The 15117-nt window shown below is 38.7% G+C and overlaps 1 protein-coding gene across 2 annotated transcripts in view; it reads left to right on the top strand.

Moving 5' to 3' along the window:
* The window catches only part of ercc3 (excision repair cross-complementation group 3), a 38506-nt gene that overhangs the window by 9766 nt on the left and 13623 nt on the right, over positions 1-15117 (top strand). Inside the window, exons 1-5 of one of the 2 annotated variants that reach the window (XM_034193118.1) lie at positions 6722-6878; positions 7240-7439; positions 7556-7792; positions 7922-7971; positions 8078-8213. In XM_034193118.1, coding sequence (XP_034049009.1) covers positions 6851-6878; positions 7240-7439; positions 7556-7792; positions 7922-7971; positions 8078-8213 — 651 coding nt within the window. In that variant the 5' untranslated portion in view covers positions 6722-6850. Of the gene's footprint in view, positions 1-6721; positions 6879-7239; positions 7440-7555; positions 7793-7921; positions 7972-8077; positions 8214-15117 lie in introns of those variants that run through there. The other variant, XM_034193119.1, reaches the window with a different exon arrangement.

Here is a 15117-nt window from a genome sequence, read left to right as displayed (position 1 = left end):
TATTAGATAATATGATTCAAACCACCGCAGCGCAAGTGGCCTTAATAACCTATGGCATGCCTCTAATCTCTGTAATAAAATTTTTATGGTCAACAGTATCAAAGCAGCACTGATGTCTAACAGAACAAGCACAGAGATGATCCACTGTCTGAGGCCATAATGAAGATCATTTTGTAACCTTCACTAATGCTGTTTCTGTACTATGAGTGAATTCTAAAACCTGACTGAAACTCTTCAAATAGACCATTCCTCTGCAGATGATCAGTTAGCTGTTTTTACAACTACCCTTTCAAGAATTTTTGAGAGAAAAGGAAGTTGGAGATTGGCCTATAATTAGCTAAGATAGCGGGGTCAAGTGATGGCTTTTTAGTAATGGTTTATTACTGCCACCTTAAAGCCTTGTGGGACATAGCCAACTAATAAAGATAGATTGATCATATTTAAGATCGAGCATTAATAATGGTAGGCTTCCTTGAGCAGGCCTGGTAGGAATGGGGGTCTAATATGACATGTTGATGGTTGGGAGGAAGTAACTAATGGAAAATAACTCAGACAGAACAATCGGAGAAAAAGAGTCTAACTAAATACCGGCATTCACTGAAAGCAGCCAAAGATAACGGTACGTCTTTGGATGGTTATGAGTATTTTTCTCTAATAGTTAAAATTTGTATTAGCAAAGAAAGTCATGAAGTCATTACTAGTTAAAGTTAAATGAATACTCGGCTCTAATAGAGCTCTGACTCTTTGTCAGCCTGGCTACAGTGCTGAAAGAAACCTGGGGGTTCTTATTTTCGTCATAATTAGTGATGAGTAGTAGATGTCCTAGCTTTACGGAGGGCTTTTTTTATAGAGCAACAGACTCTTTTTCCAGGGTCTAAGTGAAGATCTTCTAAATTAGTGAGACGCCATTTCCTCTCCCTACTTACGGGTTATCTGCTTTAAGCTGCGAGTTTGTGAGTTATACCACCGAGTCAGGCACTTCTGATTTAAAGCTCTCTTTTTCAGAGGAGCTACAGCATCCAAGTTGTCTTCAATGAGGATGTAAAACTATTGACGAGATACTCTATCTCACTTACAGAGTTTAGGTAGCTACTCTGCACTGTGTTGGTATATGGCATTAGAGAACATAAAGAAGGAATCATATCCCTTAACCTAGTTACAGCACTTTCTGAAAGACTTCTAGTGTAATGAAACTTATTCCCCACTGCTGGGTAGTCCATCAGAGTAAATGTAAATGTTATTAAGAAATGATCAGACAGAAGGGAGTTTTCAGGGAATACTGTTAAGTCTTCAATTTCCATACCATAAGTCAGAACAAGATCTAAGATATGATTAAAGTGGGGTGGACTCATTTACATTTTGAGCAAAGCCAATTGAGTCTAATAATAGATTAAATGCAGTGTTGAGGCTGTCATTCTCAGCATCTGTGTGATGTTAAAATCGCCCACTATAATTATCTTATCTTGAGCTAGCAGTAATGTCAGACAAAAGGTCTGAAAATTCACAGAGAAACTCACAGTAACGACCAGGTGGACGATAGATAATAACAAATAAAACTGGTTTTTGGGACCTCCAATTTAGATGGACAAGACTAAGAGTCAAGCTTTAAAATGAATTAAAGCTCTGTCTGGGTTTTTGATTAATTAATAAGCTGGAATGGAAGATGCTGCTAATCCTCCGCCCCGGCCCGTGCTACGAGCATTCTGGCAGTTAGTGTGACTCGGGGGTGTTGACTCATTTAAACTAACATATTCATCCTGCTGTAACCAGTTTCTGTAAGGTATAATAATTGATCAACATATTGATCAATTATTATATCATTTACTAACAGGGACTTAGAAGAGAGAGATCTAATGTTTAATAGACCACATTTAACTGTTTTAGTCTGTGGTGCAGTTGAAGGTGCTATATTATTTTTTTCTTTTTGAATTTTTATGCTTAAATAGATTTTTGCTGGTTATTGGTGGTCTGGGAGCAGGCACCGTCTCTACGGGGATGGGTAATTGAGGGGATGGCAGGGGGAGAGGAAGCTGCAGAGAGGTGTGTAAGACTACAACTCTGCTTCTCTGTCCCAACCATGGATAGTCCACGGTTTGGAGGATTTAAGAAATTGGCCAATTTCTAGAAATGAGAGCTGCTCCATCCAAAGTGGGAGTGGATGCCGTCTCTCCTACAAGACCAGGTTTTCCCCAGAAGCTTTGCCATTAGCTATGAAGCCCACCTCATTTTTTTTTTCTCACCCACTCAGCCAGCCAGCATTCAAGGAGAACATGCGGCTAAACATGTCACTCCCGGTCTGATTGGGGAGGGGCCCAGAGAAAACTACAGAGTCCGACATGGTTTTCCAAAGTTTAGCTAACACACCGATTCAATGTTAATTTTAGTGACCTCCGATTGGCGTAACCGGGTGTCATTACTGCCGACGTGAATTACAATCTTACCAAATTTACGCTTAGCCTTAGCCAGCAGTTTCAAATTTCCTTCAATGTCGCCTGCTCTGGCCCCCGGAAGACAATTGACTATGGTTGCTGGTGTCGCTAACTTCACATTTCTCAAAAGTCGCCAATAACCAGTTTGATCCTCGGCGGGTGTATCGCCGAGTGGGGAAAAACGGTTAGAAATGTGAACGGATTGGCGGTGTACACGGGGCTTCTGTTTAGGGCTACGCTTCCTCCTCACAGTCACCCAGTCAGCCTGCTTTCCCAACTGCTCGGGATCTGCCAGAGGGAAACTAACGGCGGCTAAGCTACCTTGGTCCGCACCGACTACAGGGGCCTGGCTAGCTGTAGGATTTTCCACGGTGCGGAGCCGAGTCTCCAATTCGCCCAGCCTGGCCTCCAAAGCTACGAATAAGCTACACTTATTACAAGTACCATTACTGCTAAAGGAGGCCGAGGAATAACTAAACATTTCACACCCAGAGCAGAAAAGTGCGGGAGAGACAGGAGAAGCCGCCATGCTAAACCGGCTAAGAGCTAGTAGCTGCGCTAAGCTAGCGGATTCCTAAAAACACACAAAGTGAATAATGTGTAAATAATTTAGAGGTGATTCAGCAGAGGGAGTGCTTTAGTTAAGGCACGTAAAGATTACACTGTGAAACAAATCGTAATCTAGGTAACTAGATCAATCTAACTGCGCAGATTAAACAGCTAACATACAGAAAAACACCGCTGTGCTCCGGAACAGGAAGTGATACAATACTGCAGTGAGAGCCAACCACCAGTAGAGGCAAGCAAGAGGTGAACAAACGCTGGCCCCCACTTGCATTCTGGGTAAAATGTACTGATAATAAATGAAGTTGTATTATGTGCTTCAAAAAGCCGAGCTTCGTGCTGTTGGAATAATGCCCAAAACGTTTCCTGTTTGCTCACAAAAATTAGACAATTTAATAACTAGAACTATCTTATTGGATCCAAGACCCTTTCAGTTTTAAATCTGCCCATTGAACATTAAAATCTGAATGAAAAACATGATTAAAATATTTTAAACTTTCTGAGATCCTATGTATGTGTTTTGCGATTTGTGGGGTGATATTTTTAAAAATTATTATTATTATTATTATTATTATTATTATTGTACATGAAATTAAACATGATTAATTTAGACTATCCATCCATCCATCCATTTTCTGTAATCTTTCCCATTCATTTGAATAGAAGAGTGTGAATATGACACATGAATTTTGTCAGGGATGTGTTTTGGCTTGCACACGGTTCAGTTCTTGCAGCGACTGGGTCTTGAGTTAGGTGGTGGGAACAAGAGGCTTATTGGCAAGGAAAGCTTTACTGACCATGACTTAACAGAGGATGCTGTGATCGTTGCAGAATGATTGCAGCAGCTGAGAAGCTGAACAAATGACTCCCTGGACTTGGCCGTCAGAAATGTGCCTGCATGCAGTGAAAGTGTTCAACTGATACACTTCTGATGGTCGAGGTCAGAAAGTCAAGGACAGCCTGGATCTTAGTCTTGCTTTGTGCTGCACTGTGTGCATGTGGTGGAACGTTTGACAGTTTGGGCCTAATTTTCTAAGGTCCCAGATAACAAGTATCTATATTTGGATTTACAATCATATACACTTGTTTTGCAAAACAGACACATAAAAACATCTTGTCTCATAGCAAACACATCAGAGGTCATCAAACAGCATGAGGCGGCTAAATGACCCAACATTTCCCTGTCCACCGTGACACTGGATGGATGGTTTCCATCACCGGCTGACCTCACGGCATTTACCTGCGAATGGTTCTAATTTTTAATCTGTGCATCGGTGACGAATGAAACAATGAAACCCTGCAATGAAAGCAGGGTTTCATTGTGTGAAACGACAGAGCAGGAGTGAAGCTTTTGTTTTTTGTTGTTTTTTTTTTTTTTGTTTTTTTTACTGTGGGAGACATCTGTTCTGGCAGATAGTCCATGGGGCAAGCAGGTTCTTGGTACCATTTTCAGTAAAATTCTGTTTGTGGGGTCTGACAAATCTGAAATTACAAAGAAAGCTTCAGTTGTGCATAATGCAACAAATGTTCCATAAAATTATGCTGTCAAATAGTTTTTTTCTTAAATTAAAAATATATTAATTTAATTCAGGTTATGTTGCAAAAGACAGAAATCAGTGAGATGAATAAACTTTATTACAAACGCACCAGCAGTGCACGTGTGTCTGTCTGTCCAGGATAAACCCCACAAACAGCAGGGTTAGTGAGACCTTGTGGAGCTTCTATCAACCAGTAAATCATTTGTAATCAAACTGTATATCACAAGATGATGTTATAAAGACATCAATAAATGATGCCATAATTCGCAGAGAAAACACAGTTTCTCAGATGAATCCAAAATCATAACCAGTGTTTTCCCAAGAGTTTAGCAGACACGGTGATACTCTCTGAAACAAACAAACAAACAAAAAAACAACCACCTTGAAATCAACAGGATGCACTGTGTGAAAAAATGCAAGACAGTCAGATATGCAGAAACTGAAGGAAAGTGACATGCTCATTATTTATGTAATCCACGATACACCTGCAAAGACTGATCACTGTGTAAAAAATATTTTTCACAGAAGTCAGAAGACAGCAGAAAGAAAGCTCTATGGTTCATAATAACACTGTTGTCAATTTTATTTTCCAAATCATCTTATCACGTTCTTTCATATTATGTATTTATTTATTATCATGATGTCAAAATATCATTGTCTGTTTGTGAGTTATGTCTTTAGTGTGTATCAGGTTTTGGTGAGTCCACAACACTTCACGTATTAAGATGCTTGACTGTTGTTAAGCGTTTAATCTTTTTGTCTGATCCCCCTTACCAAAAAATAGTACTGATAAGTATATAAAAAGTAAACTGGAAGTATACTTGAAACATACTTGCATGTACTACTTTTTGGTAAGGGCCCCCTAGTGTTGAAATGTGACTTTTTTTCTTCCTCCTATCCTATCGTCTTATTTCTTTCCTAGCTTTCCCTTTTACAGTACAGTATTATTTGTTAAACAATTATTACACAATACTGTATTGTTTTATGTACTATATATTTGTTGTTCTGTACAATACAGCTTACAATTAAAACAAACAAACAAAAAAAAATTAAGAACAAATCAATTCAGAATCCGCTGAAACAAACTGGCGGCCATCTTGCCACTCCCAACTTATGCAGACCGCACATCGACAGCTTATTAGAACGTCAACAATTTCAAGTAATAACTGAGCTGATTCTCTCATTTACTTATTTTTGTTCTTCGGATAATGTAAGATTGATTCCTCCTAATCCATGTCTGTCATGATTAGCTATTTGATTTATTTTCTTTCTTTCTTTTATTACTTTGACACTTTCTTCCCTTCTATTCTCACTTACTCATATCTCACTGGGACAAATACTCAAGTCTAAAAATTATCATTCTGTAATCAAAGTTTATACAAGTGTTGTGGAATCATCAGCAAGTATGTGTGTGTATATATATAAATATATATGTGTGTGTGTGTATTGGTACCATATCATAAACAAAAGTGGATGGATAACAAAAGTCATGATGGATAATACAGAAATAGTGGATTTTTTTTTTTTTAATTGTTGCACTAAAAGAATAAAACACCACTTAACTAGCTACAGGAGAGTTAGTTTTCCCTGCAATGACAACATTTATACACAGCTCTATGAGCATCAGTCTAATATAAATAATAAAGCTCGTAGCAACAACACCTAAGGCTCCAAAACTATGCACAAGTAGACCTAATGAATGTCTTAAAATAGTTTGTCTAACACAAAATACAGCATGTGGCTACATATGTTGAGTGGCCACTTCTTCTTATTGTTGTTCATTAGTTCCCATTTCAATCATACTCACAGATGAAATGTTCGTCCACAGCCTTTGAACTGGTGATTTGCGCAGTTTATAGCTGCGCATGAAGGTTTTTTTTTTTTTTAAACAAAATCACAAAGAATAAAGTTGCGTGCGCTTCATTAAAGAAAGCAGCGTTCAGGAGCGGGACATCGGAGTGGTAATATGGTGGCCGGTTTGCTTCAAAAATATTGGGCGGAACTCTGCTGGCACGGCGGTGCATTCTGGGAAGCGCAGGCGGCTGCTAGGGGCTTTACGGGAAACGCTGAAGCACCGAATGTTCCACACCCAAACAGTTGGTGGCGGTAATGTACAAACCGCCAATAAACTGGACAGAAGAAGGAGCTGTTATTTTCACAAACTTTATTGAAATTTACAAGAGAAGCAAGGGAAAACGTCAAAACAGCATCCACCTCGAAAACAAAGTGTAGGTGTTTGAGATTAGTCAGCTAAAGTAGTAGTTTTGATCTCTGTGCGTTTCTAAATTGTAAGATATTTTCATTGTGCCCTGCCGTGAAATGGGGAAAAAAGATAAAGGAGACCGGGGTGAGTGTCTAATGCTGTGTTTCAAAGTGCATGTTTCGTTTTAAGATAGCTAATTGTTAGCTTGTTTGTAGAAAAGAAGAATCTCCACACATTTAGTTTAAATCTGTCCACAAGGGTAGATATTATGTGATGTTTGAATTTTGAGCTTCTGTAAACTGAATTCAAGTATTCTATATTTAATAGAGCTAACAATTTGGTTTTGACTGGTCATCATAACCACCTCTTTTGCTTTTGAGCTTGGGTTTTGTGAAGTACATGTTTTGCCATTTATAATTGTAATCAACAACTTAAAGACATTAAAATGATCATTAGTATTTGACTTCAAACTCCAGAAATGAACTTACATGAATGTCATACACAGAGAGAAAGTCAAAAAAACGTTTCTATGAGGAGGACGAAGACAATGAAGAGTTGGGAGGCAGTGAGTTACAGGAGGCCGTACCTGCCTCTGCAGGAAAACAGGTGGATGAGTCCAGTACTAAAGTGGACGAGTATGGAGCCAAAGACTACCGTGCCCAGATGATGCTGAAGAATGATCATTCTTCACGTCCACTCTGGGTGGTAAGACACAATAATTAATTTGAGAGCATTGCAAGTTAACATTTTGTGGTTTTCTGCCTGATTTTTACACATCATTGTTGCTCTGATGTCTTTCACCATCTTCATTGTATTGTCAGGCTCCAGATGGTCACATTTTTCTGGAAGCCTTTTCACCCGTGTACAAGTATGCCCAGGATTTTTTGGTGGCAATTGCAGAGCCGGTGTGCAGACCCAACCACATTCATGAGTACAAGCTGACCGCTTATTCCTTGTACGCAGCCGTCAGTGTTGGGTTGCAAACTTCAGACATTGTGGAATACCTGCAGAAACTCAGCAAGACATCTGTTCCTGAAGGAATTGTTCAGTTTATTAAGGTGTGAATGTGAGAAGGAAGAGTAAATGAAGTAAAAAAACAAACAAAAACCATGATTGATTCCAGTTGTTTGTTTCATTAATATGTAAAAAAATAGTTTATGATCAGTGTTTGTAATTTCTCCTTTCAGCTCTGTACAGTGAGCTATGGCAAAGTGAAACTGGTGCTCAAGCACAATAGGTAACCATTACCATCCAACTATTCTTTTTTTTTTTTTTTTTTTTTTTTTTAATTATTAAGCCTCCTCACAATACAAATATTACATTGTAATCCATGTCTCCCTCAGGTACTTTGTTGAGAGTACATTTCCAGACGTGATCCAGCATCTTCTGCAGGACCGTGTGGTCCGTGAGTGTCGTCTACGTACTGCAGATGGATCGGATGCTGATCTTATTACTGGTGTTATCCACAGCAAGCCAGCGGTATGCAGTTTGCCATCTTCTCAGGCACATTGTTATTTGATGCACATAAAACCCCAGTTAGAAAAAGTTGGTACAGATGGAAAATGCAAATTAAAAAAAACAAAACAAAATGATAAAATATAACCCCCCAGTGATGATTTAATCTGACTTCTATTAAATTGCAAACAGTACAAATCAAAGATATTTCATGTTTTGTTTGGTGAATTTCATAATTTTTTTAGGATACATCCATTCCTGCATTTCAGGCCTGCAATACATTTCAAAAAAGTTGGGACAAGAGCAATAGAACGTTGTTGCATTGTTTGGCACATGCGCGGTGAGTACTCTGGAAGTCGCTCGTGTGGAATATTTTGGGGTGCAAAGTAGTGATGCTCAAATGAAGCAATTAAGCAGTATTGAACCACTTTGCCACTTGTATTGAACATGGGTTCATTCATTCAGAGTTTAATTTCAGTGACATCTAGTGGTGAAATACTAGACAACACTGTCAAAATATGTTCAGCTGATTCAGTATATGTTGACTAATATCTGGGATTGAGAGATGTGTGCTTTACGAAACAAAGTATGTGCAGGGAAGGTGGGCTGTACTTGTGTAACTCAGGACAGTCTACTCTTACAAACCCTAGGAACTACAAGTAAGCCCGCAGTCTGAGAGCGAAGCGCTCTAATGGGGTAATATGGTACTACGAGGTCCCTAAGATAAGATGGGACCTGATTATTCAAAACCTTATAAGTAAGAAGAAGAATTTTAAATTCTATTCTAGCATTAACAGGAAGCCAATGAAGGGAGGCCAACACGGGTGAGATATGCTCTCTCCTGCTAGTCCCTGTCAGTACTCTAGCTGCAGCATTCTGAACCAACTGAAGGCTTTTTAGGGAACTTTTAGGACAACCTGATAATAATGAATTACAATAGTCCAGCCTAGAGGAAATAAATGCATGAATTAGTTTTTCAGCATCACTCTGAGACAAGACCTTTCTGATTTTAGAGATATTGCGTAAATGCAAAAAGGCAGTCCTACATATTTGTTTAATATGCGCTTTGAATGACATATCCTGATCAAAAATAACTCCAAGATTTCTCACAGTATTACCAGAGATCAGGGAAATGCCATCCAGAGTAACGATCTGGTTAGACACCATGCTTCTAAGATTTGTGGGGCCAAGTACAATAACTTCAGTTTTATCTGAGTTTAAAAGCAGGAAATTAGAGGTCATCCATGTCTTTATGTCTGTAAGACAATCCTGCAGTTTAGCTAATTGGTGCGTATCCTCTGGCTTCATGGATAGATAAAGCTGGGTATCATCTGCGTAACAATGAAAATTTAAGCAATACCGTCTAATAATACTGCCCAAGGGAAGCATGTATAAAGTGAATAAAATTGGTCCTAGCACAGAACCTTGTGGAACTCCATAATTAACTTTAGTCTGTGAAGAAGATTCCCCATTTACATGAACAAACTGTAATCTATTAGACAAATATGATTCAAACCACCGCAGCGCAATGCCTTTAATTCCTATGACATGCTCTAATCTCTAATCTACACAAAATAGGTGTAGAGAAAGTGGGTTGTGCTTGTGTAACACAGTGTCATGAAATTTGGGATGGGAATTCAGAGGTTTTTATTGAGGAATAAGAGTTTTTCCACTGTTTGTGGACTCAGGTGATTTCTTTTTTTGCTGACAACTCCAGCTTTTGAAAAAACACAAGAGCTCACAGGATTTATACAACCCCTGGCAATAATTATGGAATCACCGGCCTCGGAGGATGTTCATTCAATTGTTTAATTTTGTAGAAAAAAAGCAGATCACAGACATGACACAGAACTAAAGTCATTTCAAATGGCAACTTTCTGGCTTTAAGAAACACTATAAGAAATCAGGAAAAAAAATTGTGGCAGTCAGTAACGGTTACTTTTTTAGACCAAGCAGAGGGAAAAAATATGAACTCACTCAATTCTGAGGAAAAAATTATGGAATCATGAAAAACAAAAGAACGCTCCAACACATCACTAGTATTTTGTTGCACCACCTCTGGCTTTTATAACAGCTTGCAGTCCTCTGTTCAAGAGAAACAGTACTCTTCATCAATCTGGCTCCAACTTTCTCTGATTGCTGTTGCCAGATCAGCTTTGCAGGTTGGAGCCTTGTCATGGACCATTTTCTTCAACTTCCACCAAAGATTTTCAATTGGATTAAGATCCGGACTATTTGCAGGCCATGACATTGACCCTATGTGTCTTTTTGCAAGGAATGTTTTCACAGTTTTTGCTCTATGGCAAGATGCATTATCATCTTGAAAAATGATTTCATCATCCCCAAACATCCTTTGAATTGATGGGATAAGAAAAGTGTCCAAAATATCAATGTAAACTTGTGCATTTATTGATGATGTAATGACAGCCATCTCCCCAGTGCCTTTACCTGACATGCAGCCCCATATCATCAATGACTGTGGAAATTTACATGTTCTCTTCAGGCAGTCATTTTTATAAATCTCATTGGAATGGCACCAAACAAAAGTTCCAGCATCATCACCTTACCCAATGCAGATTCGAGATTCATCACTGAATATGACTTTCATCCAGTCATCCACAGTCCACGATTGCTTTTCCTTAGCCCATTGTATCCTTGCTTTTTTCTGTTTAGGTGTTAATGATGGCTTTCGTTTAGCTTTTCTGTATGTAAATTCCATTTCCTTTAGGCGGTTTCTTACAGTTCGGTCACAGACGTTGACTCCAGTTTCCTCCCATTCGTTCCTCATTTGTTTTATTGTGCATTTCGATTTTTGAGACATATTGCTTTAAGTTTTCTGTCTTGACGCTTTGATGTCTTCCTTGGTCTACCAGTATGTTTCCCTTTAACAACCTTCCCATGTTGTTTGTATTTGGTCCAGAGTTTACACACAGCTGACTGTGAACAACCAACATCTTTTTCAACATTGCGTGATGATTTACCCTCTTTTAAGAGTTTGATAATCCTCTCCTTTGTTTCAATTGACATCTCTCGTGTTGGAGCCATGATTCATGTCAGTCCACTTGGTGCAACAGCTCTCCAAGGTGTGATCACTCCTTTTTAGATGCAGACTAACGAGCAGATCTGATTTGATGCAGGTGTTAGTTTTGGGATGAAAATTTACAGGGTGAGTCCATAATTTATTCCTCAGAATTGAGTGAGTCCATATTTTTTTTTTCCCTCTGCTTGGTCTAAAAAAGTAACCATTACTGACTGCCACAATTTTTTTTTCCTGATTTCTTATAGTGTTTCTTAAAGCCAGAAAGTTGCCATTTGAAATGACTTTAGTTTTGTGTCATGTCTGTGATCTGCTTTTTTCTACAAAATTAAACAACTGAATGAACATCCTCCGAGGCCGGTGATTCCATAATTATTGCCAGGGGTTGTACATCGGATGCCACGATTGAAGTTCAGAGATACATGACTGATCCTCCCTTGCAAAGATCGGAGGATCCTCTGGTGTACTGTAATGACCACAGAAATGATTACCCACATTTATTCTTGTTGGCTAAACAATATTTATGCGGCCTTTACAACCACACATGCAACTGTACCTAACTTACAAACTGCTACATTACTACCTTTTAAGTTGCTTGTTTAGTAATAAGTACTCACCTTATTAGGACTGATCAGCTCAAAGTGTTCCCACATTTGAGAATGGCTTCTCTTCCTGGTTGGCTCCATGTTGATCCAAAAGCAGTGATGATGATAACAACAACTCCAACAACAAACCCACATGTTGTTTGTTGTGACGGGTGCCTTTTAGGTGTGTTTTGGCGCGCAGAAGCTTCCTGAAGCAAGTCTCGCTTCAACGACTCATCTCGCTATATGAAGCGATTCATTCGGGACTGAAGCAGTCACTGCTTCATACGTTCTTGCTTGCATCATTTGCTCTGCCGCAAAGCAAGCTTTAAAGCAGTGGTTCAAAGAGAACGCAACTTCGAGTTTGAAACAAGGATCGGAGCTTTGGTGTCAGACTGACATCACTAGTGCAAAGCATTAAGTGAACAGGATGTGCATGTGCCATGTAAGCTACACAGACATGGCTCAATCTATGGATAATACTGCAGCAAATGTCCATAACTTTCCCAAAGAAGGGTGGACAAAGTCTCCTAAATGTGTCCCAGATGTGCAGTCAGAACAATATTTAGTAGAGAACATTACCACCTGCAGCTGTAATCCTGTATGTGTGTACATTTAATTTCACGGCTCTATTTGTGAAAATCATTCAATATTCCGACAATAAAAATAGCTTGTGTGAAACTACAGTTAATGTCTTGATTGAAATGTACTTTGCACAAATGATAGCTGTGTTTAGGGATGAAAGCCCTAAAAACAGCATAGTTTGATATCACGGAGCGTTCTCAGGCAGATTGTAGAGTGCTATGACATAAACAATTCTGGTGCTTAAAAACAATGTTCCTTTCCTTCCTTAAAAACATTCACGTGCTCTAGTAGTCATTGAGGTGGTGTTTTCTTTTTATATTTTTCAGGTGTTTAGAAACGGTAAAAGGCGTAGTATAATCAGCGGTGCAGCTGAACTTGACCTCACTTCTCAGACTTTGTCCCTGTGCTCTGAGGTCTTGGGGTCATTCAGCTTACCCTTGTCGCTCCCCAGCTTCTGTTTTAGCAGACACCTACTGAATTGATCATAAACCAAAGTGTCCATATCAGAGGGGGCATCCGTCTTGGATATGGGGGTTGTCAAGTCCTCCTTAGGCTGTGCCTCAGAGAGCCGCTCGTCTGACGTGTCTTGGATGGAATATACACTTAACACTTTGCTCTCGCCCCATGCCAACAGCTGAGGTGGGAGTTTACGCATAGTCGCACAAGATTTGCGCACTGCTGAGCATGCACTTTTAGAATGCATCAACTGTGTGTTTAGGGTCAGTAACGAACTAAAAATAAAATGTTATTTCAAACAAGTGATTGCAGTCATGATTTGTGCAGAAACAGTGTCCACAAAAGGCTGAGCCATTGAGGAGCAAAGATGGCAGACAATCTGCACATGCACGAGAAGTGGAAAACATTTGTATATTGCGTAATATCATTAGCTGATTCAAGGAATTCTGTCATGTAAAAGGCAAGGGTGAAAGCCTAAGCTGAACATCCATGATCTGACCCCTCAGACACACTGCATCAATGACAGTCATTCATCGATAGCTGTTTTGACCACATGGGCAAGGGATTATTTTGGGAAACCTTTGTCACGCACTACAGAGTTGGATTCACAAATGCTATTTAAAACATAAGGTTATTTACACTTATGTGATGGCAACATTAATGCAAAATGTATATTGAGAGTTTAGAACAGCATCTGCTGCCTTTAAGACAACAGCTTTTCCATGGAATCTGTGCTGAATTTCGAAATGAAAAATGCAAGGACCCTGTACTGGTACACACTTTAAGATGTGTATGCAGAAAAATGGGACAACATAACACCTGAAATGATTCACTGCTTAGTATCCTAAATACCAAAATTTCTTGAGTATTGTGAGAAGAAATGGTAACATGAAGTAGTGCTGTTGCAACTTTTTTTTGGAATGGGTTGCAGACCTTTAACGCAAGAATAGATGGAAATGTTAAATCATTTAATATACATCAGGATGTATATTAACAAATTAAATGAAGCTGACCACAAAATATCTTGGGTTTATTGTGTGCAATGAAATGGAAGTCAAAGAAAATGTAATATATATATATATATATATATATATCATTATTTTATATATCTTCCCAACCTTTTCTGATTTGGAGTTGGAGTATGTGTTACTTGAAATGTTAAGAAGCTGCTTAGTACCCATGAGGAACTGTGGAGTGCTTGAATGCCAAAGTAAAGTACACTCAACATCAGCATTTTTGAAGACAATTTTGAAGACAAGTTATAAAATTTCTTCTACTTTTTCAAATAAATTCTGTCAGTTTGTGCAGAAAACACAGGTTTTTAGAAGTTGTGTGCTTCAGAAATAAAAGGTGCTATTTTATTATGGCTTTTGGTATGCTAAATTCAAATATGACAACAAAAATTGTTGATTGGCAACTGTTTCCACGATATTTAAGGCATTTTACGGCTACATAATTATGTTGTGTTGATAGTGGAGTCTTCATGGGAAATCATATACATAGGTCTTTTCATGTTTATTGATTGTGTATGTAATAATATTTCACCTGTTCGCTTTTTGTAACACTTTGAAAATTAGCAAAAGGGTTACATCCTATTAACCCTTAGTAGAGTAGTAGTACCATATCTTAAACTCAAGCCAGTCAACAATTTCAGATGCCATTGTCATTCTCAGTGGCACAAAATTAATAAGGTTTGGCTGTATTCATTTTGGAAGCATTTTGGATGTAGACCAGTGATATTTGAGAAATAATTTTTCTACTAATGGAATTTTTGGCACAACCTTTAGTAAACTGATCTTGTGAATTCACAATAAATTTGAGAATTTTTATTAATTTTGAAGTTTATGCTGTTTGTGATGTCCCAGATGTTTTTTTAGCTCCTAGTCTGAGTTGAGTTAATGAATACTAAGTGTCAGCTGATACTTTCCAAATGGATTTAAATGATTTCTAGAGTACTGTTGTACAGTACATTCAAACAACTATTTAAGTTTGTAAATATAATTGATGAAGAATCTAGGCCTGGAAGCAAGTGCCACTGTTGCTTGTCTCTGCATCCCCCACACCAGAGAGGAATATGGGTGCAGAAAGTTGATTATAATCCGTCCATCCTCTATACCTGTCAACTATCCCTGCTGGGAGCCTATCCCAGCAGTTATGGGGTGTGAGGTGGGGTACACTCTGGACAGGACGCCAGTCTGTTGCAGGGCAAGGTGATTTATAATATGTTGGGGGCAAAAAAATCTGTGTTGGACAAGGTACCAGTGCC

This window comes from Thalassophryne amazonica, chromosome 2, assembly GCF_902500255.1.
Source record: "Thalassophryne amazonica chromosome 2, fThaAma1.1, whole genome shotgun sequence".
In the NCBI taxonomy this organism is placed as follows: Eukaryota; Metazoa; Chordata; class Actinopteri; order Batrachoidiformes; family Batrachoididae; genus Thalassophryne; species Thalassophryne amazonica.
The sequence above is the reverse complement of the archived record's forward strand: the minus strand, read 5'-3'. Positions and strand labels throughout refer to the sequence as shown.